The sequence below is a fragment of the Poecilia reticulata genome, linkage group LG5 (genome assembly GCF_000633615.1).
Source record: "Poecilia reticulata strain Guanapo linkage group LG5, Guppy_female_1.0+MT, whole genome shotgun sequence".
Lineage (NCBI taxonomy): Eukaryota > Metazoa > Chordata > Actinopteri > Cyprinodontiformes > Poeciliidae > Poecilia > Poecilia reticulata.
Window position 1 is genome coordinate 20,102,679 of NC_024335.1, and position 22,366 is coordinate 20,125,044.

Sequence of the window (22,366 nt, forward strand, 5' to 3'; positions counted from 1 at the left end):
TGGTTCCCCCTGTGAAGCCACTTCAAACACCCTCCGCCATGGCATCTCCTTTTGTGCTCTAAAACGGCAAATATGTGTGTCTCTCTGTAAGATGTTTCAGATGGTCCCACAGGCCCAGAGAGCATCGGACAAAATAACACCAGCATAAAAAAAAAAAAGCACACACACCCAAAAAAAAAGCATAAGATCTAAAAGTACATTAAAGCACGGGGATCTAAGGTGCAGTCGGCACACAGGGGGCTGTAGAAAGGTTGTGATTGACTGCTGAGTGATAGACAGAGAGAGGGAAAGTCAAGTGGGGAAAAAGGCAAATAAATTAGAGGAGAAAAAATAAAAGTCAGTGACAGTAAATTAGTGTGGAAACAGGGTGGATGTGGACTGGGAGGTGGTTCTGAAGCTCTGAGGACATATGTTTTAGTTTGTAAATAAAACAGTAAATTGCTCTGGATGTTGCTCAAATATCTGTGGGCCTTGTTCCACGCTTTGCGGAAGTTCCTCTGTAACCGTTCTGAGGCTGCCTTCTTTAAAATGCCAAAGCAACTTCTTAAAGTAAAAAAGGCCATCTGGTTCTCGACCAATTCAAGATGTTTGCTCTTTTTTTTTTCTTTTTTCCCCTCCTCCTCGTCATTCTTTTTTTAGATCAAATGATTTAGTTTGGTATCATCAGTAATGCTCTTGAAATATTGCAGTGGAAAAGCTAGGGGATGAATGAATCACGGTTCAACTGTTGAAGTTGCTCAAAACAACTTCTGGTGCAGTTATGAAAACCTCTATTGTTGGGTTGTTGTTTGTTTTTTATTTATTTTATTTCTAGGTTTTCTTTTCAATTATTTCTTTTTGTCACAGTTGGACTTGTGTGAAAGCTTAGTAGATAAGAAAGAGGACAGACATACAGTAAATGACAGAGCCTGGGAATCAAAACCCGGACAGCCGACTTAGTCTTTATACATGGGACACCTGCAATTGCACGACTGTGCAATATGCACAGTAAAGGAGCCTTAAAGTAGCCTTAGATCTTGTTTTTGTTGTTGTTTTTTTATTGCAGCAGCATAATTTCCCACAGGAAAACAAATCAACATTTAATTTGAGGACAATTAATGTAGTGAGAACAAAATCCCAGAATTGGAAAACATCTATTTTCTTTGTTTTGGCTAACAAAATCACAGGTGCAACAATTATTAGCACTCTTTCTATCAACACTTCTTAAACCTCCTTTTGGCATAATCTTCTTTTCTTGCCTGTAACATCTCTCCTCTTTGTGCACAATCTGTCTGAATCGTATTTAGAGTTCTAGATCCTCTCTCATCCTCTGTGTTCTTCCCGCTCACCCTGCAGGCTTCTTGTGGGATTTAAGTCTGAGAGCTCAGATTGTTACGAATGCAGGTGATTTTGCATCTGGCGAGCTGTTTCTGAGCTGATCCCTTTGAATGACCCGACTGATGGATCCATTCTCAGCTAGCAAAAGGCCGTCTCATCTCTATTTACAGTTCTCTGGTATTTCTGAGGGTTAATGCAATGCGACGAGGCTCGCAGAGCCATCTGAAGGGAAGCAAGCCCACAGCATTACAAATCATCCACCGTACTTATCGGTGAGCGGTAGGTGCAAAGCCTCATGTTCATTGTTTGTTAAATCAATTATTTCTTGGAATGAGAATAACTCTCATGAAAATTGAAAAGAAAAAACTAACTTCAGACTAAAGATGTGATGCGACATGTAACGTTTCAAGTTAAATCTTTTGAAAATTGTCAATATAAGAGAACATTATGCCAAAAATAAGCAGAAAACAGAATAAGGAAATGCTCTTTTGTAATAAAAGAAATTGGAGTGCATCGCCAGTGTGTATTTCCGGCCTTTTGTATCAGCAGTAGGAAACAGGGAGGGCAGCATTACTTAACTAATACTGTACAATAAAAGACCTTCAAATCTTTTATAGTCCAGGTTTAAAGGTGCTTTCCACCATAACTGTAAACTGTCAGTGTAGTTTATTTACACAGCAGCTCACGATTCCCACCAGACAGAGCTAGTTTCCACAAAGTTATGAATGAATCTTTTTTTTATTATTATTTTTTACGAACTGCTATTAAATCGCGTATCGACACACGTGCGAAAAGAAAAAGTTCTCCAAAAACATATCTGCGTTATTGACTCAAAACAGCTTCACTGAAATGCAACATATGTGTCTCTCTTTCATGTTGATGTTTTTATTGGGTTTGATTGCAGATCAGAGGAAGAACCTTCCCAGCAGATGATTTGCTGGAGATTATGATTTTTGTATTGCTGTCGCTCCGGTGTCTAATTGTGCAGGATGTTTGGGATATTTTTGGCTTCTTCCAATGTGTAAACTATTGTTTCCAGTCTCACCGCACTCGGCCAGACTGCCAGTCAAGGCGGCTTCCTTCCTTGATTTGTGTAGAAAGGAGACTTATAATTGAATAAAACAAGACCCCCCCACCACACACACACACACACACACACACTCCCTACCCCCTCCCTTTCTCCTCCATGCAGCACACACACACATACTTTTTAAAGGTTGGTGTATAAAACTTAATAAGACGCATTTGGTTCCAAAAGCCCCCGGCCTCCTCAGTGGAAAGTGAGGCAGATTGTTTTTCAGACTCTTAATGTCGAAGTTTATAACAGCCGGATTAAAAAACGTTACCATGGGGATTTAACCACAACATCCCAATTACCTCGGTGCAACGAGGCTCTTGGGGCTTGCAAATAAACCAGTATAATGCCATTAAGGTATGAGCGCCACAAGAAAATGTCCTGCAGGAGGGAGGAGGGAAAGCCACAGAGAAAGTGAAATAATCACAGTTGCTCCCATCACACTTAGTGATCATTTAACTTTGTCTTTCCCAGCTGCAAAAACGCATCCAAGAGGCACATTTTTTATTTTTTTATTTTGCCGGCCAACATGCGATAAACAAATCACCTAACGAGTTCAAATCCACTAAAAACACTGATAGAGCTTTAATAAGTCACTCACATATTTTTCGCATCAACTTCAAAGTCCACGTATTAACCAAATCAGGCACCCAAAAAAAACTGCACGTCCGCTCCCCTCCCCCCGCTTTGCCCCACCTTTCCTTTAAAGGGGGTGGAATAAAAACGTGGATGGATGGAATAATTGCTTGACTTCAAAGTGCAGGTTATTGGGCTGCATTTACTGTTGCAATGCAGTGGGGTGTTTTCTCTTCGTATAAAGGGAGGGGGAGGTTTGTTTCATTCCTCAGATGATGTAAATCTCACTTTCTGAAGGCCAGCAACGATCCTTCTTAAGTGCAAAACAATGACTGCCATCTCTAATCATTTCTTTGCATGTCCAGTCAGTTATTTAAGCTGCTGATTAAACTGCTGATGCAGCTGCTCGTCTGCTTTCAAATCCGATCACTAGAAACAATCCGACCTATCAATCAATCAGTATCTGTCCAATTACAATTGCAATTACTTATCTTTCTGTTATTCGTATTACTTTCTTCAAAGTCAGATGATTACTTACAGTCTAACAATTTGGGAAAGCACAGAAGATGGTGTCATGGCTTTTCTGATCAGGACACATTGCAACATCAGCAAAAAAAAAAAGAAGAAGAAAAAAGAAGAGGCAACTAATGTATTAGGCAAAAAAATAAAATAAAAAAACGTGGACTTTTGCTAGTCTGGTTCATCCTTGGTCACAATTTCCAGGTGTTTGGAAGTGCCATGTTTATCTGCTCTAACAACTTTATGGCAGTATAAACAGCATGGAAGCTGCTGAGACACTGTAATTATCCACAGAGAAACCAGTCCTGTACCAACATGGGCTGAAATGCCTCTGAGAGAGGAAGAAGTCATTATTCCAAAACAACATAAAAAGACGGATTACAGTTTGCAAATGTGGCCAGGGACAAAGAAAAACCTTGTTTTTGGAGACATGTCCCGAATTAAGGTGAAAGTAAATACAGCAATATTAACCACATAAGTATGGATCATTTCTGTTCCATGCTGTTTGCAAGCATGTTGCGAAATGTTTTTTTTTGTGTGTGTATACTGTGTGCGTTTTCAGATCTTTTTAGTTACGTTAAATACACAACAATACAGTATGTATCCCAAAAAAAATTACATGCAGATGATTTGATAAACCATGTTTTAATTGCTGTAATTAAAAACTACAATCTTCCATTATTTCTCCAATCACCTTCAAATACTTAAGTATTTACCAGATGTCCGTGTCCCAATTTATGCAGATGACTCAGCGATGTTTCCACATAAAAAAATAAAAATGCCCTAATGACATCTTTGATTCTCACATAATGACAGAATTCAGCTCTTTAAATGTTGTATATTATTAAATCCCAAATTGTCCAAATTCCACCTTTTGGATTATTGTATTAGTAATTCATGTAGCTTCTCATTATCACCTATAAATTTAATCATTGTAGCATTTGGCAAGAAAACGAATCTGCTGATGCCTTTCTGAGAAATACATCAATTTTATACATTTATTTTTTTATATAAATTTTTTGCATGGATTTGGCTCCAACCTCTTTTTAGGGAGATTTTAAGCAGTCATGCTGACTCAGCCGCCACCACTAGAGGAGATGTGCTGCATGGACACAACATACTGTGAAACAAAGAAAGTGTTGGATCAGGTTTAATCCCAAACTTGAAGAGTCATGCTCCGTCTTCAGGCCTCCACAGGTTGAACGTCTGAAGCAACGTTCAATTTGTCAAAACTCTTAAAAGCTTTTTGTGCCACTGAATTCTTTTATTTTCTAGTTTATTATTTTCTTATTCTGTCATATGTATGTTTTAGGTGTTGACTTCAATTTCTGTCAGAATTTATAGTTTCTTCCTCTTAATGTTCGGACTACAGATGGAAATTAGTCTGGCTAAATCTGGAACACTTACAGGTTTAACCTTGTTATTTAAGGTATAGCATATCTATAAAAAGACAACTTAAATACAACATGACACAGTTGATATGACACAGCAAAAACAACAACAAAAAAAGCATTTTTTTTTAACTATACCAAATATAAAAAGTTTCAGAGGAACAGAAAGTGCCATCAAACCCTAAAAAAGAGGAACACTTATTGTCCACACTGCACTACGCAAATCCCTCTTTATGTGAAAAGTGCACTTTAATAACAGATCCAATCGTGTACAAAAAATCCCCAAAGTTCTACATTCACAGATTGACAGATCCATGTCGATGTGTAATGCCATAAAGCTTCAGATTAGCTCAGAGAGATGAATCCCAAAGAACGAGGCTTAAAGTGAAAACGGGAAATAATCTAAACAACAATGGCAGTAGGCAAGAATGAGCAAACGCTTAAGCGCACACACAACAAAACTTTTGCAGGCAATTATAAATACTACAAAACCTATTTACATTAAAATCCCCCTGAATTGAGGTCTTTTATACATAGTTAAAATTTGCAAAAGAAAGTCTAAATGTTTCATTTAGTTGTTTTTTTTTAACACTATTTAGGAAGGTGACTTATCTGTAAAAGACTTTCTTCATTCTCTAGGAAGAAATTATTCATGATATACAACATGAATAAGGAAGCCAGAGTCAGGTTGACGTACGGAAATCCAAACTGTTTCATTATAGTTGGAGGAGTAGAGACCTCTAGTGGCAGTAGCATGAAACTGTAACTTTTTTCCACAAGAGTGTATTGAAATTCTAGTGTTGGAGAGAAAAAAAAAAAAGACAGGAATGTGCAAATGATTACATTTGTAGATGCCAAATAATAAGACCATTATGGACTGTAAAGAAGAGTGCTGGATTCAACAGAAGTCCTTCCTATGGGAAGAAAATAAGGCGGTGATGCAAGTGCAACAAAGTGAAGAAATTAGTTTTCAAACTTCCCGCAGTTCCTCCAAATTTGCTACAGTGCTCATTCGGGCTGTAGAGCCAGCACAGTGACTGGACTCCAAAGTCTCTGAGTGGTGGCTGCAGGACAGGGCAGCGAATTCAGAAGTCACTGAGGATGCTGATGTCCGCAAACTCTTTGCGGTAGCGTTTGGCAGCCAGGAGGAGCAGGAAGGACCACTTCAGGCTCATGGCGCTCCACACAGCCGACAGGTAGAGACTCCGAGGGTCAGCGAAAGCTGAAGCAGGGAGACATGCGTTACACAGAGCTGTGGAAAAACCTCAGAGGAGTATCTATGCACACACTGATACAACACGGATTACATGGAAGCTGAGTGCTAAAAACTAAATAAATAAAGTTATTTAAATATCTCGGTCTTAAACAACAGTCAAAACTAGTGTCTCTAAATCTGACTCCTCCTCACTGCAAGTCTCACAAGACTAACGCTAAAGGATCAATAATGCCTCAAATCTTTGTTTTCGTGGAACATTTGAACACTTGTTAGGTTTGTTGAATCATGCAGATTTAAATTAAACTCTCTGCAATTTCCTATAACATTGAAACAAAAGTTAGAAAATGTCATTGTCTGACATTAAATCAGATTAAGCTAGAATTCTTAGAGATTTTTTTTCCTAACACAAATTAAGAATATTATGCCTTACAACAATTTGGGAGAGTCGCTTCAGATAATTCACATGCGGGAACACACCTACGTTATTCTAACGCAACATCTTAAATGCATTCAAAAAAAATAAAAAATCCAAGATATCAGAAAGAAAATGTACCATGTACCTCTATGAGTCTGATTAGTTGTTGGGTACAATTTCAAGATGCCTAAAGGCGCCTCATTCCTCTGTTACAACACTAATATACAAGAATGCATAGCATGAAGATGTCCAGTCATCAGATAGTTCAGGAAGGAGATGGGCTCCGTGTCCCAGAGATTTACATGTTTTACTGTAAATGGTTTGAATCAACCAAATCAAAAAAAGCCACTCAGAAAAGAAGATTACTCCAAAGTTAATTCATGGAGACAAAGTCCTGAAACAAACAAAAAAAGATTTTTTTTTTTGTGTGCGTAACTAGATGGTTTCATTTGTATTTACCCTGTTGCCTTGGTCACACCTACATCCGTTGCCCCGTTTAGTTTAACTTGTCTACTTATTTTTTTAGTTTTTAATCCTTCATTGGTAAGTGACATGGGACGGCTTACACTCTTTCCTGCTGATGGCAATGGAGAGGAAAGCGACGAAGGCCACGATGGCGAGCACAGAGAAGAAAATCGCCATGCAAAGGAAGAACTTGAGCCCCTTTAGCCACGTCCGCCAGTAGTCCTGCAGGTACATGACGTGAGTGATCAGGGTCCACAGGGCCAAAACACCTGAAGAGGAGAGGCAGAAGGACTGATGAATAAATCCATTAAAATGAGCTTTGTTTGCAGTTCCATCACAAACTGAGCCGAGTGTTTCTAGTAGATCTGGTAAGCTATTGATTTCACGTTACAATACTCTAAAACTCCAATCCAGAAATAATGTATAATGTTATTGTTGCATTATGCAAAAGCTACAATGTAAGACTTGCACTTATTGTAATTCTTTTGCCAGCTGCAAACAAAGAAAAAAACACAAGCAGAGAAAGTCCACATAAAAAAATTGTTTGGGCCAACTAACGGGACATTTTGCATCGCAAGAATTACATCCTCTGAAAAATTCCTATTTAAAATCTATGATTATTTAAGCTCTCTTTTGAAACTGTTACACACCAAAAAGAAATAAGTTGTTTTTTAATGTACAAACCAAAGTACAGCTAGTTTAGATCCCCACTGGGAGTTAATTCACCCGATGACCTTCACCTAGTAACACTGACCTCATACAGACTGAGACTCTACAGCCTAAACATCATTATCTTTTATTCAACAACAGCTGGATGTATTCAGTGTCACCGATATCTTTTGTGCCTCCAAAAAATTTTAAATAAATAAATAAAAATCAGCACATTATAAATTTGACTCTATTGCTTCTATTAAATTAAGTGGCAGCTAAGAAATTAAGAAAATCTATTTAAAACGCCCATTATCAGCAAATGTGGGCCGTGATGCTAAAATGAAAAGACCGTTACATCTGATTTTGGCAAATCATTACAAAGTTGTTCAGCTAGGTTTGGTTAGTCATTATCTCATGAAGAAGAGAACAGACTTTTTCATGAGTCAACACATTTCACTTAGTCTGCCCTACAGCAGCAGGAACTGTTCTGACCTCCCTGTAAAGATGGACATGCTTAAATGACATACAACTCACTACAGCTTTTAGCAGTAATTTCCCACAATTTAATCTTAAAAAATGCAACAATAACGTCATTTTACTGTCACGTGTTTCTTATCCTTTTTGAACTTGTTACAGGATAGGCCCGGACTAAATGGGTGCAAAGGTAATAGATATGAACTAGTCCTACAGAGATAGGACTACTAGAGTCCTTTATATCCAGATCTTTGGTAATAGATCCACTGATATGGATGTAACTGTTAGCTTGATAAATGCACAGCACTGAAATACAATCCTTAGTCATAAGCCAAATGATTAAAAAATAAATAAATCAAGAAACAAAACTGATAAATGCAGGAAAATAAAAAAGGCATACCTTAAACTCAAAAAATATGACCATGATTGAATGGGATTAAGTTCTTGAAATTAAAGACAGCACTTTATATTCAACTCTTGCTGCACCATTTATTACTTTTACCTGTCATGTACTTGAGATTTATGTTGTTTATGCCTAAATCTAAATCTAATACACTTTTGCATGTCGCACCGTGCTGCTAGAACAACCCAGTTCCAAATCTGTAGATATGGTTTAACAGACACTAAAGTGAACTTTGAACCCATGATTATAAAATGAGAGATACACCCTCACCGCCTCATGAACACTTCTCCCCTGGCCCCCCAACGTAAAGTGTCATTTAATCCTTTTAAAGAGCAAACATTCATTTTAACGTAAAAGCAAAAATGCATCAGCCTTCATGGGTTTAATTGGGAGGGTTTGTACCTTCACGACATTTGAACTGTGACCTCTAATACACGCAGGGACACTTAGTAAGAAGCAGCCAGGACGCAGTAAAAACAAACCGCCTCTCTTGTTGCCAGAGTGTAAATTTGGAAAAGTGTGACATCACCTGACAGACCCCCCATGGCCCCGGTCCACTGCTGTTTGTACACGATGTTCCACACCAGGAAGGCAGAGACCCCCAGGATCACACCGAGCGAAGAGTAGGCGACACTGACGTGGGTCTTATTGATCGGCATCGTGGGACTTAACCGAGGCGGCTGCTCGGTGCAGACTCAAGCAGCAGAGTCGAGCGTCCCTCGGAGGACAGAGCTGATGATTTCAAAACAACTGCATCCGGTCAGCCCGCACACACTCCCCCCTCCCTCAGTCAGTCAGTCACGCAGAGCCGTCAGCACAAAATAACTGGCTGATCTGCTGACTAATAGTTATGACTACACAGAAACGCCGATTCTAAAACATGACGCATCATTTCCAGTGTGTGTGTGTGTGTGGGGGGCAAAAACACATAAACAAAAAAACATTCCCAACACCCAGCAGTAAAGTAACCTGCGAGTTTTTACTTCATTATTGAGCACAGCGCCCTCTACCGGACAAATAAAGCAATATTTCACCGTCTTTTTGTTGCACCTGGAGCGTCTGCAGAAAATTGGTGAAAAGGAGGAAGGTCCGCTGTCAATTCAAGATCAGGACTGTTATTATGTTGTCCTAGTATATTAGGAATTGGTTGTGTTTAAAATAACAACAGTGAGTGAGTAAAATACAAAACTCCTTACACTTATTTAATGTGAAAGCTTCTGAGACTTGCTTCACATCTGTGTTTAACGGAGTCAGTCAGATTTCATCGTTTGTGATGAAATAATTCCTCAATTATTTTTTTGTTTTGCAGAAGATACGGCATGTTTGATGTCATCTCACAGGTTTCCTACCATGGCTTGGACTCGCCACTTTAAAATGGTAATCTTGTAGATCTGTAATCAAGATTTAGCTCAAAACACCCATTTGAATTAAGCCTTGATTCAGTTTCACAAAAGCAGTGGCACATGAGTTACCATGGTGATTTATTCTGAGCAGATAGCATGCTCCAGACCAGGTTAAACAGCCAGGCTTAATTAATCCTGGTGCCTTATCTGTTCAGTCAGTTGTCACGTCGATCAGAAAACGTGTTGTCAGTTTTCAATTTCAAATTAAATTCTCACTTGACAATTGTGGCATTTACTGTGAGAACTCAAACTGTGACAAAAGGCAAGGAAAAAAAGTGAATTTGCCAATATTTTAGTTTTGAAGTATTTTAAACTTTTGAGGTTCTAAAAATTGCTTAACCTGGCAAGTGAAATGAAAAGTCAAAGAATGAACTCGTGTTTTAGTCTAGGTCTAAACCTCCAGCTGACTGGATGGAAAGGCTGAGTACGCCATAAACAGGTTTAAATCTGAGATTTAAAAGTTTAACCATAACACCGGGTTCTTACTCTGAACTCTTGACCAAACATTTCCAGACTTGAGCTAGAACGCTTCTTAATCCATTTCCCTCATTTTAATATAAAACTGCAAAGGTTTACCATTACATTCAGAGGAAAAATACAACACTAAGAAAATACAATGAATTAGTAAACAAACTGTTGGACACATTTACCAGAAAAATATCTACTTCATCCATAGACTGCAAAGGAAACTTGATAAAATGAGCAATTAGACTGATAAATAATACAAGATTTAAAAGCAACTTTAATTCTGAACAATCCAACTTCCAAAAATTGAGAAAATTAATCATGAAACAAACATTTATTCCTTTTCTTCTGAATTTGAGAACATTTTGAAAGTAAAAAAAAAAAAAAAAGAAATACAAACTTCCCCCTGTGGTGGTCAGTCTGAAAAGGCAACAATTTTTAATCTGTCAAAAACAAAGTAACCAGTACCTGAAACACTGGTTTTAGAGTTACAGCTCCTGAAATTAATGCGCAACATGGTAACAAAAGGCCTGCAGAGAACTGTGTACAATATTATTTCTCACCACAGCTTTTCAAATATTCACTAGAACAGGTCTAAATCTGCTTAGAAAATTGAGCTACTCCTCCTAAATCGGCTTTGCTGAATGGAAATATCTTGTTTGTGATTTGGCCAAACCACAGCTTACTGTGAATATCGCTTTAGACTCAAAGCTTTTTAATCACATATGATGTAATAACATTTCCAAAGCCATTCGTGGATAGATTATTTGATATACTTTGAAGCTGTAGTGAAAATCCTCTGTCCAACAAAAGCCCTGGGATGCTTCAAACATAAGATTCATTTTGTCACATCAAACTTAAATCAGGTTAGGCAGATAATAATAGAAGAAGAATTCTTCCAGCTTCTTTTTCATCAGTTTGATGAACGCCTCATCGCGGTAGATCCGCTGGACCAGCATGTCTTCCCTGGCGTACAGCACTAGATCACACCATTGCGTGCCCGTCACCAGCATCTCTCCTTGCATGTGCCAGTAATGGCGGTGGGCTCTCTTTACCAGCAACGCTCCGCTCTTACAGGCCAGAAATGAACACTCTATGAAGCTCTTGACGTTGAGGAACTGGACATGCACCAGCCCAAAGTTGCTCGTCTCTTTGGGGTCGTACACCAACCCGTCAGGCATCGCTCCCAACCACGGCGCATTTGGGTGGACAACCAAACCGCATGGCGACCAGTTGACGCACAAATGCCGGCAGTATTCCCGAAGAGCTTCCGGCTTCATCTCCACGTCGATTTGCGCGGTCTTGCACCGCGGCTTTCCTTTCTGAATCTTGAACAGGAGGTGTTCTGCGTGGCTCCGTCCTGGCTTCAGGTTGCAGATGTCTCTAAATCGGCCGGTGAGACGCATCTTCAGTTGCTGATCTGCAGCCTCCATATTTCCTCGGGTGCTTTTCTCCAGGCTGTGCGCTTCCTCCCAGGTGACATTCATGGCATTTACAAATGTCTGCTCTTGAACACTGAGTGTAGGAAAGACAGTCTCTGGCTCCAACGTGCGACGGGACAGGGGAAGCAACGGTTGAGAGGGGGCATCGTAATGGGGCTTGAAATCCTGACTGGATGGCAGCGGGCATTGGTAGGAAATGGGGGAGCCTTTAGGGACTTCTCCAAAAGCACACTCTGTCCATTCCCCATCAAGTTTTAGGCCCACTGTGGTTATCAGCGGCTTCTGGTCATCAGGGAAATCACTAAACGCTTCAGAAAGCCTGTCTACAAAGGACTGTTGGTCAACTCGGGAAAGCGTAAGAGACTTGTGGAGCATCATCCTAAAAAAAAAAGGTGTTACGAGCAAAATTATTGAAATACTGAAGGTAAAAATGATTTTAAAAAATGGAAGCATAAAGCAGGAAATTAAATCTTACCTTGGCATTTGTAGGATTGTCTTCTGTTGGGAGAACTTTGACTCCTTTCAATACAGAAAAAACGAAAAACAAATAAATAAACATTATTTTATTGCCATGAAAATGTAAATGGTTTGAACTAGTTCTTTAACAAGACATTGCACTGTGTGTGATCGGTGGCACTAATGTCTGTGCATTTCACAAGCAGATAACTAATAATAATAATTAAAAAATGACTTCCCTACCTGTGCTGCTGTTTTGTTATAGCATCATAGAGCAGCAGCACAGAGAAAGGCAGCATTGTTGTTTTATTCTGTGCCAGGTCAGGACTTACTTCATATGTTTCTCTGTCTTCAAGGTCATACTTTGCGGTAGAACAGCGATATTTGATCAATCATTTTCACAAAGAGTAATGACGCATATATGACCATATGTTTGGCTATGCATGCCCGCCTATCCTGTCCAATGTAATTTACTAACCAAAAAGCTTTAGATTTAGGGGAGAATTTTGTCACACTTACATTCTTACTTGTAGTTTCAGGATTTATTCGCTGGTTGACATTCATTCTGTCTTTGTCTACTTGCAATGGTGCATGTGCAGCTTCATCTGGCCCCGAGGACGACCAGCCTTCCTGTTCGCTTAAATTGTCGTAAGCCGAGATCGTGTCAGAAGAGTCCTGCTGCTGAACAGCCGCTTCACTGGGTGTCTCTGTGACGCAGGTTGTTTTTCCCACTTCATCTTCTGGATCATCTTTTATGGTAACTAGAAAGGCGTTTTCTACTCCTGCCGGCCATTGCTGCTGTTCCATCTCATAGCTAATTTCATATTCAATCGTCTCTTCTTTAGGTCTTTTATTCAACGGCTCTGCTGTTTCAAGGCCCGGCGTTGTGTTTTGCTCCAAAAGTTGCCTTCCAGTAATTTGGGGTGTTTCTTTGAACAAATTGGCATCTATCATTTAGAAAGAACAAAGAAACGTACATATTAGTTGACATTACATCTTGTACCTTACTTAAAGAATCAAATACCATGACCATTAACCGACAGAAACAAATAACCCTCTTGGATCAAATAACCCATTTCGTGATTTCCCAGTGGTGCGCCCAAAAACATTTCTTCGTAATTATTGTTTTCAGGTACACACATATATCAACAAACGTTACTGTTCAAAATGGAAATGTTAGAATAAAAGACGGATAGAGGGATGAATGGATAGATATAAGACAAAGAGTAAGATGGCTGAATGGATGCATAAAAGGGAACAACTTTTATACAACAGGATGTGGAATTAAGCTTGAAAATACAAATTTATTTATTTTTTCTACTCTTATCCAAACCAGAAAATTGCTTCGTTCAAATATGGGCTGGAACTCTGAACCAACTTTCCTGATTTATAACACCACTATTAAAGTTATGCCAATCAGCTTCTGTGATCGATTTAAGACTGAAGCCACAAAGCAAGGTTAGTAGACATTGCAAACATTTTAAAGCACGAACCTATTCTGGTTAACTTTATTTCAGGGGTCAGCACCATGTGCAGCATGTTCCTCAGTCGTTTGTTTTCTTCGTAGCAAGCCTCCATCATGCTCTCAACCTCACCGAACACCTCCACGGCCAGCGCGGTGAAGTGTTCAGTCAAAAACGTCCTAAAACCCTGAAGTCTCACGTTCTCCATCTTAAACGATATTAATTTGTAAACATTAGCACGACTGCTGCCTAGTAAGAATACTACTTTTCAACCGGAAATGGAAAGATGTCGGACGCTATGGGGATTACAATGGATTAATGTTGAATCGGATTCATTACCGCCCTCTGCAGGACAAACGGCGCTGTGCACTCAGAAGAAACACCATGATGAGCTTAATATAAAAATGCAATTTTCTTATGTTAAGGATGATATGAGGATCATAGCAATGATTCATTCTTCAACGACAATAATAGAAATGTTTCAAATTATTTTGCAATATTTGTCCTATGAGTGAGTAAATGAACACACTGTTTTATGTTGTAAATATTGCACACATTTTATTTCACCAAAATGTCATTTCAGAAAAACACAATGTACGCAAGAAGAATTTAAAACATCAAATTATATGATAAATTCTTCATAATAAGAGGTAATGAAGTTCTTTTTGTGACAAAAATATGTAGTTCCCATGTTCCCATTGTCAGGCAGTATTTTTCAATCTCAGACCCACTGACAATAAAGCCAGACTAAATTATTATAGATAAGTAAAAAATAAAATATCGCTAGAAATAAGCAGTGACCTTACCTTACATCTAGCTCCAGATGATGCCTCTTGTTGTGGTACTGGTAATCTTAATAAAAAATTTTAAAAAATTTATTTGGGATTTTTACCCACAGAATAATAAATTTGATCAAACTGAAGATTTGGATTTTTCAAAACTTTTCAGTGTGCTATTTCTGACAGCAAAACTAGGAAGGGTTCTGTAAACGCAATCTTAAATGTGAAGAAGAAACCACGGAATATGATAGTTACACACGGCCAGGACTCGGCACTAAAACAAAGACTGAATTTAATGCTTTTAAAAAAAAATTATTTACAGAATATGACAAACCTCTGATTCATTTAGCTCCAGGAACACCTCACGCTGGCGCCCAGCAGAGGGCGCTAACACTTGGCCGAAGAAAGAGAAGAAAGTGGGGAGGGAGGCTGCAAGTGACAGCAGAAGTGGACCTCTGAAGAGTCGGTAAACGGGATCAAACCACGACCTCACTGAATAGCTCCGTTGAGGGGAAAAAGTGTAGCAACGTTTGGTTTCATTTAATTGTCACACTTTTCCGTGTTTTTGCCGACTATTTAGTTAACTATTGCCAGTAAAAGTAATGTTTGTGATGTCAACCTGAGGTAACACTGTTGCTTCGAGTCTTAGCACAGGTAACGTTAGTTAGCGGTTGGCATCGAGCGAGCAGAAGCTAAATAAGCGTTTACGATCCCACCGAGGTACCCGCTTTTGTAGCTTGTGTGGAGCTTACCCATAACACGTCGAGTGGTCGGATTCTCTGCAGAGATGGGTGACATAAACCCATCGACATCCCATGCATTTCAGCCGGAGGTGAGTGATTTATGTAACGGTATCCCAGTGAGTAGTTTTCTGTCACGGCTAGCAGTGTTCAAGTTGATTTAGGTTTGTCACACCACACGGCACAGCCGATGTTAGCCTGCTATGCTCATGTTGTCATAGTGCTTAAAGTTGCACACGCTGAACATTAAGGAATGTTTATATGTCTGTACTCGAAGTTGTTGTTCCATTTGCTTAATACGTCGTTTCTGCTAATTCAAGCGGGGTTTTGTGACATGGTAAGGCTCGCCAACCCGGAGTTTCGTCGAAAAGAACACATTCCATCATCATAGCGGGGGATGCTAAAAGCAACGCTGGCTAACATGAACTGTCAAACAACCTAGCTTTGTCGTCAGCTAACAGTTTGCTAATATACATGTTTTTATAACTTAGACGGACGCTGTTTATAGGGTGAAGTTAGTTTGATGCGTCGTTGTGTGTTTTCGGCAGCTTATCCGAGTTGTCGCTAGCCTCTTAGCAACGGCTGTTTACCACTAGCCACAGCAGCTAGCCGTAGCTGTTAGTTTGTAGTTGGGGTCTATCGGTGGGGGTTGGTCGCCAGATAACGTACTCACAGTGATTTGAGTAGAATCGATTTCACTTTACTTCGTGTCTGTCGAGATTTTGATGATATTGTTACATCCAGTCTTTGGTCGTGGCGCCGTGCCAACTCTTGTTAGTTTGCACAGTGTGTGGATGGTGCACAGGCGGTCACTTCTCGTTAATGTCATCATCGCCATGTTGAGGCTGTTGATGTGCAGGTTTCAACAACATGGTTTTGTGTCTTTGTTAGGGTTTCAGCCCGCCGTACCGGAGGAGGAGGACAGTGGAAGATTTTAACAAGTTTTGCACGTTTGTGTTGGCTTATGCCGGTTACATCCCATACCCACAAGAGGTAGGTGGTCAAAACACTTTCTGTGACCTAAACAAAACTTGACAGTTTGTGTGTTTTTTAAAAATGTTTTTTTAAATTATTATTCATCTCTTTATTTTTTTTTTTACATGTAAACAGACAGAAAACAAAGTATTACACTAAATAAGAGGAATATTTTTTTTTTAGGTATCACATCAAAACTATTTAATCCCAGAGTACATTTACAAAACTGTTAAATTATTCAAAGGTCATATGTATGTTCATGTATGCATACACACTGCATTGAATTCCTCTTGAGCAATAATAGTTTGCATCGGTCAGGGTTTTTCTGGCTGATACCAATTCCTGTTTTTCTTTGATGTTGGATCTCTCAATGTTGATTTAGACTTTAGCTTTTATTTTTGTAAGACATAAAATACGCTATAGATTCCTTGATAGCTATAATAGGTTTTAATCCAACAGTAAATCAATGAATTGCAAGATATGAATCAAAACCCATGTTCCAAACTTTTACTTATTTTACTAATCTTTGAAAAGTGCATCAAAGTATATGATTTTTGGTATCATTTATAGACTAGGAATGATAGCGGTTCTCAGTTTCTAAGCAATTGCTTTTTGTTTTTAACCTGCCAATCAAAAATGTACTTTTATTCTGATCTCTGGGCAATAGTTTGCTGCACCTCTAAAATGTAATTTAAAATGTAGCTCTTAAACTCCTTCATTTACCCATTAATCTCTGCTTCCATTATTTTTGTTTTCTAGTATGTTCAGTTGCAGGACTCATTTGTTTTGAGTGTTGTAGTTTTTGCTGAGGAATTTGGATTTGGTTACACTGTGACAAAACGACAAGGCCCATGATTAATGGCAGCGCTGTCAGGAGGTTATTTATGACTGATTCTTCAGTCTTTCATGTGAACCTGCAAAATAATTCAACCCCTGAAACAACTACTGTAGCTGGTTTAAAAATGTTTTGAAATCAAACATTTCAGGTCTTAAGAAATCAAACATTTCTTAAGACTTGAAATGGTCTTGTGATATGTGTGTGTGTTTTTTTTTAAGAATGCAGGAATTTTGTTAGTTGTCTGAAACATGTCGTCAATAACTAAATGACGTGTTGTGCAAAAGGGGTTGAAGTTGGAAAAAATAAGCAAATGGGCAAATATTTATGTACGCCAGCCCTATAAAGTAACTTACGGTCAGCTGCTCATGCTGTTTTGTAATTAATGTAGATCTTAAATTCAAATTATTGGAAGTCTTCAAAATACTTACTGAAACTTGCAGAAACCCCAGTTTTGGTTTTATTTGTTCAGAAAAGTCTATTTCAAACTTTAAGATTTTTGACCTGCTTCAATTTTCTGTTCTCGAATTATGTTTAATGGAAAACAGAATAAGAGTGCCGAAGAAAGAGAAGAAAGTGGGGACATAATTCTGTGTTTCGGTACGCAAGACTGAAACACAATGGCATCATGTCAAACAGGTTCCTTTGGGCCTGTAGTTTATCTTGGTCCAAGTGTGTAGAGCAGCCTTTGCACTTCCTGCCCAAAAGTGTGTTTTTGTCATGTAGACCGCTTCTGGTTTTACACATGGCTACGCTGCTTCCTGTCATTCTGTGTTTTGTTTGCTTGTTTTGAAACGGTCACCTCAACCAGCACTACTGTTCTCACATTTACACCAAACCATTCACTGAGCTTCATTCATCCTTTACGTAATTTGTTCTAGTGAAATGATTGTTGTATTAAACTGCAACACATACTTGTGTTGTAACCTCTGTTTTTTTTTTTACAAGTCGTCTTGTTTTCTGCTAAAGGTCTCGCTCTCTCAACATGTTGTAGTAAATTGTTTACTCACTGTGTTTCAATTGACTTCATTTTTAAACAGCTTCACTGGCTGATTCAGTAACAACGCCAATGCAGAACAATTGCATTCACTAACCAGGACAAAAAAAAATAAAATCTAGCATTTCTGGTGTTTCCAGCCGTTCTGTGGAGCTAAAAATCATCCGGTTTCCGGTCAATAGCCGATTTGTTGGACCGTTTCAAGTTTTGACTGAACATCACTGATTTCCTTTTCCAGGACTCTCCACTTCGCAGTAGCTCCAGTCCTCCCAACAGCACAGGCAGCACAGCCGACAGCGATGGCTGGACCCCCGGACCCGGAGCCTCCTGCCCCCAGCGGCCGCCCAAGGTGCCCCAAGACAGAAGCAGGAAGCGTCCACAGCCGGCGCCTTTGCTGTCCTCTCATAGCAAGCGAGACGTAAGCTTTAACCGTCAACACATAATTCGACTTCTTTGTTCAGTCAGTTTGCTGTATGAACTTTGCTTTCTCTGCAGCGCACAATCTCCACCCTGCATCCAGACGACCACAGAAAAGCTGAGAAGCTGAAGAAGAAGAAGAGGCGAAAGGAGAGGGAGTATCACTCTGGTGAGGAATCGAGGGCCCAGCCGACCCACGGAGTAGAACCGGAGTTTCAGTCCCCTCTGTCCTTCGGCAGCCGACTAATCAAAGAAGAGCCCGAAGATGAGTTCAGCATTCCCCTCATCCCTGTGTGCCTGCCCAGCCCTTCGCCCTGCAAGGAGGAGCCAAAGGAGGAACATCGACACTGGGACGGTCGAGACCTGGAAGAGGGGGTCGTAAAGGTACAGAAGGTGGAGGGCTTTTCAGGAAACCGAACCGTGTTCCGCCAGGGAAAGCAGGTGGTGTTCCGAGACGAAGACGGCTCAGGAGAGGACGAGGACATAATGGTGGACTCCGGTAAGATCCCGTTGCGCTATGAAACTCCAATGTCGCCGTTTGACATTGGAGTCAAACGGCGACATTTAAAACCGTTAAAACGGTTTTTAGTTAAACCGTTTTAACGGTTTTTAGTTAAAACGGTTTAACTAAAAACCGTCAAACGGTTCTTAGTTAAACCGTTTGACGGTTTAACTAAAAGGAAACTCTCCGACCTTGTTGTGTCTTTCAGACGACGACTCGTGGGACTTGGTGACGTGCTTCTGCATGAAGCCCTTCGCAGGCAGAGCCATGATCGAATGTAACAAGTGCAACACCTGGATCCACCTGTCCTGCGCCAAAATCCGCAAGAGCCATGTGCCAGAGACATACGTATGCCAAAGCTGCCGAGACACATACGGACCCCCAGATGCCCGGCGCTCCCACCGCTCGCGCATCGGCTCACGTAAACATCTCCTAGACTGACTCTCAGTCAGATCATGAACTCTAAATCCCCTCTCCCACTTGGTTTATCCAGCTGGACCGGACCTCCTCACGGCCAACCAGGAACCCACATTTTCTAAACAAAACACTTTGGTGGAACTCTTCCCCCAGGCCTTATCCCATCTATAGACGGTTTGATTGCTGTTTTAGAGTTATCGGGCTCCGTTTCTGCTTCCTCCAGACTTTGTGCGTAAGGCAATCACTGAATGGATACCTGTCTGTAGAGGGCATCAGAAAATCATCAAACTATCAATGTTGGTACACTGGAAACGTTTGAACTGCCATATGTAGAGAATATCTTCACAACTGCCACCCACCTTGGTGCATGCTGGGATTTGTGGGAGAAATAGTTTGCACTTTTTCCTCACTGTTTTTTTTTTTTTTTTAACCCTATCAGAGGGTAGACACAGAAACATGTACGTCTTTCAGATTAAGCTGGATTTGTTTTCTCTAGGATGGCTTCGCTGTTGCACCATGTACCATTTTTTTTTTTTGAACAAGAAAAGCCTTGTCATTTGCTTGAGATGGTGCTATAATATTAAGCTGAGGTATAATCCTGTAGAACAAAGATGTAGGTTCAACGACTAAGGTCTGCATCTGCTTTATCCGTTTTGATACTCCTTGTTTTTCCATATTTAAGACCTCGTTAAAGACTATCTCGGAGCGACGATCCAACCCAAGCTCGTCTTCCTGCCGCTGAATCTAGACGTTTGTTGACTGTACAGGTTCATCGCATCTAACTGGAATATGAGCAAACGTTTTTTTTCTGTAACTCAATTTGAAAATATTTCATTTAAATTCATTGCAAACACAATAGATTTGAAGCACATTATAGCTTGCAGCTAATTAAAACAAATTCATTAGGCTGCTCAGTGGAACTAAACTGTCCTCTTAACGCTGCACATTTTTCATACCAGATTTCTTCCTTCAGCTCAACTTTAGATTATCCTTGGGAATAGCAGTTTTTAAACAGCTATCTTCTTGGTGCCCTGTGCTCTTTATGAAAAGAGTTAGCAACTCTCTGCTTCAGTACTGGCAGTGATTGCTCTTATGTAATACTCAAATTTTATGAAAAACTGAATTTGAGATGATTGGTTAGATAATCACTGAGTTAGCAGCAAAAATATGCCTAAAATATAAAACGATTTTCAGTTTAAAATGGACTTCTCAGCTCTTTTTATTTATTGAGATGCATCTGTATATTCAGCAACGTCAAGCTATGTTTTTCAGTGTTTAAACAGTTTTTAAAATTTTTTTTAAAACCACTTGTACAATAAACTGTATTTGAACGAGTTAAAAAGCCAGATAACAGAAGAATCGCGGCATTCACTACAGATGTTCTTCAGTTGATTCTGGTCAGTGTAACTTCGGCGCATCCTGTAGCAGGATTCAGTTTGGTTCATGTCTTTCCTTCGTTTACACCATCAGAGTTTCACGATGGGGTGGAGGGAAACACTCGATTAAGAGAACCGTGAGGCCGAGTTAACGAACGAGAAACGGGAGTTCTGCAAGAGACGCTCTCTGAAGTCTGCAGGTAGAAATATGCATGTCAGAGTCGGGTTGAACGAGCGTGTTTGCCACACACGTGCTGCTATGTGTTCCCATTAAAGCTCTGTGTTTTTTTTCTTCTTTTTTGTACTCGATTTGTTTTTAAATGGATATTTGCAAAGAAAAGTCGGTTTGTGTTGCCTTTTAAGCATTTTAATCAGAGCAGATTTCAGCCTCCTACAGTATTCATTTGAAAAGAAGTTTAATGGGATTTATTTTTTTTTTTTCTTCTAAAACTTGGTCCAGTTCGGATGAAAGTTCTAAGCTTTGCTATTTATGTGCCATCTGCTGTTTGGGCTTGTACGTGTGGACGACATATTGTTTCCGATTATATAAAAAGCCATATTGTAGACAGATTTTTAGACGCAGGAATTTTAGGATCCAAATCCAGGATTGAGGGGGAAGTTTAACAATGCAGCATCAGCAACTTCACCGGGGAGCGACTGGCAACCACAAAACGATTGTTTGCGAACAGACGGAGTTTGAACTGGATACGTTTTACCTGTGCACCCCGTCTTCTAGTGTTTGTTGCACTGCTGGTTGCAGAGCTCGGGATGTTTTCGCGACGTTTCAAACCAGAATTGCCGTCGGTCCGCGCGGCGTTTGTTTTAAAGAGAAACTGAAGGCGTCTTCAGGCTCAGATTCCAAATTGTAGTGTCTTATCTTCAAGACATGAATCTGCTCATTGTGATCCCGCTGGCTTATCCTGATCCCCGGGTTGTCCCATCCCCTTACTGAGAAAGCGTTGTCTGTACTGTGGTGCAAACTGTTTCTGTGAAACTATTGTAAATAAAGAGGTACCATTTTAACCAGAGGGATCTTCTGTTGTGTCATGTTGCGCTCTGGGTGTTCTGGAAAAGTATGGAAATGATGTATTTTCCATATCTGGATTAAAATGGGATACGTTTCCTGTCCTGTCGTCTGAAACCTGTTTACGTCCCACTGTCCATTCAACTGTTTGTCCAGCATCTGTCTGTCCCTCTTTTCATCTTTTTCCTGAGTCATTGATCATTTTTGTCTATCCATCTGTCATTTAATTGATCCATTATTCATTCTGAGTCTGTTTATCAATGTATTCAGTTTTTTCCACCACTCCATTCATTAATACGTCCATCTATTCATTTAGTTCTTTATTCATCCATAATTCACATATATCCTTGACTTGTATACCTGTTGTTCATCCATCTATGGATTCACTATTCCTTGGTTCATCCAAATGTCATCCATCCATTCTAAAGTTTTAGCAGGTTCCATATCTAAACTTTGATACCTGCAGAAACATCTGCCATAAATTTCTTTTGGACTTTTCTATTTGAATTTTAAAAATGGTCTAAAGACAGTCTTGGAAAGTTTTAGATGTGGACTGTGATTGTTGACGTGCAG

The 22,366-nt window shown here is 39.7% G+C and overlaps 3 protein-coding genes and 1 long non-coding RNA gene across 5 annotated transcripts; 2 read left to right on the forward strand and 2 right to left on the reverse strand.

The window, feature by feature from the left end:
• Window positions 1–4,620: 4,620 nt before the first annotated feature.
• LOC103464927 (heme transporter hrg1-A-like) lies at window positions 4,621–9,256 on the reverse strand. Its single transcript, XM_008409341.2, has 3 exons — window positions 9,032–9,256; window positions 7,076–7,243; window positions 4,621–6,100 (listed from the first exon to the last, which is right to left on the reverse strand). Exons 1-3 carry the CDS (start codon window positions 9,159–9,161, stop codon window positions 5,964–5,966), a joined length of 435 nt encoding a protein of 144 aa, XP_008407563.1. The 5' UTR covers window positions 9,162–9,256; the 3' UTR covers window positions 4,621–5,963.
• A 220-nt stretch (window positions 9,257–9,476) lies between these two features.
• On the forward strand, window positions 9,477–13,205 carry LOC103464928 (uncharacterized). Of its 2 annotated transcripts, none has more exons than XR_533723.2 (4): window positions 9,477–9,673; window positions 9,812–9,879; window positions 12,868–13,025; window positions 13,114–13,205. It is a non-coding gene; the product is annotated as an uncharacterized LOC103464928 (long non-coding RNA). The 2 variants fall into 2 exon arrangements; XR_001776636.1 differs by having other exon boundaries at window positions 9,477–9,669.
• Window positions 10,435–14,931, reverse strand: LOC103464929 (uncharacterized). Its single transcript, XM_008409342.2, has 6 exons — window positions 14,845–14,931; window positions 14,538–14,583; window positions 13,762–13,939; window positions 12,788–13,215; window positions 12,288–12,331; window positions 10,435–12,191 (listed from the first exon to the last, which is right to left on the reverse strand). The coding sequence occupies exons 1-6, from the start codon at window positions 14,853–14,855 to the stop codon at window positions 11,228–11,230; spliced, it is 1,671 nt and encodes a 556-aa protein (XP_008407564.1). The 5' UTR covers window positions 14,856–14,931; the 3' UTR covers window positions 10,435–11,227.
• A 328-nt stretch (window positions 14,932–15,259) lies between these two features.
• Window positions 15,260–21,797, forward strand: phf13 (PHD finger protein 13). The gene is made up of 5 exons (XM_008409343.1): window positions 15,260–15,342; window positions 16,142–16,243; window positions 18,296–18,475; window positions 18,553–18,973; window positions 19,185–21,797. Exons 1-5 carry the CDS (start codon window positions 15,298–15,300, stop codon window positions 19,415–19,417), a joined length of 981 nt encoding a protein of 326 aa, XP_008407565.1. The 5' UTR covers window positions 15,260–15,297; the 3' UTR covers window positions 19,418–21,797.
• Window positions 21,798–22,366: the final 569 nt, after the last annotated feature.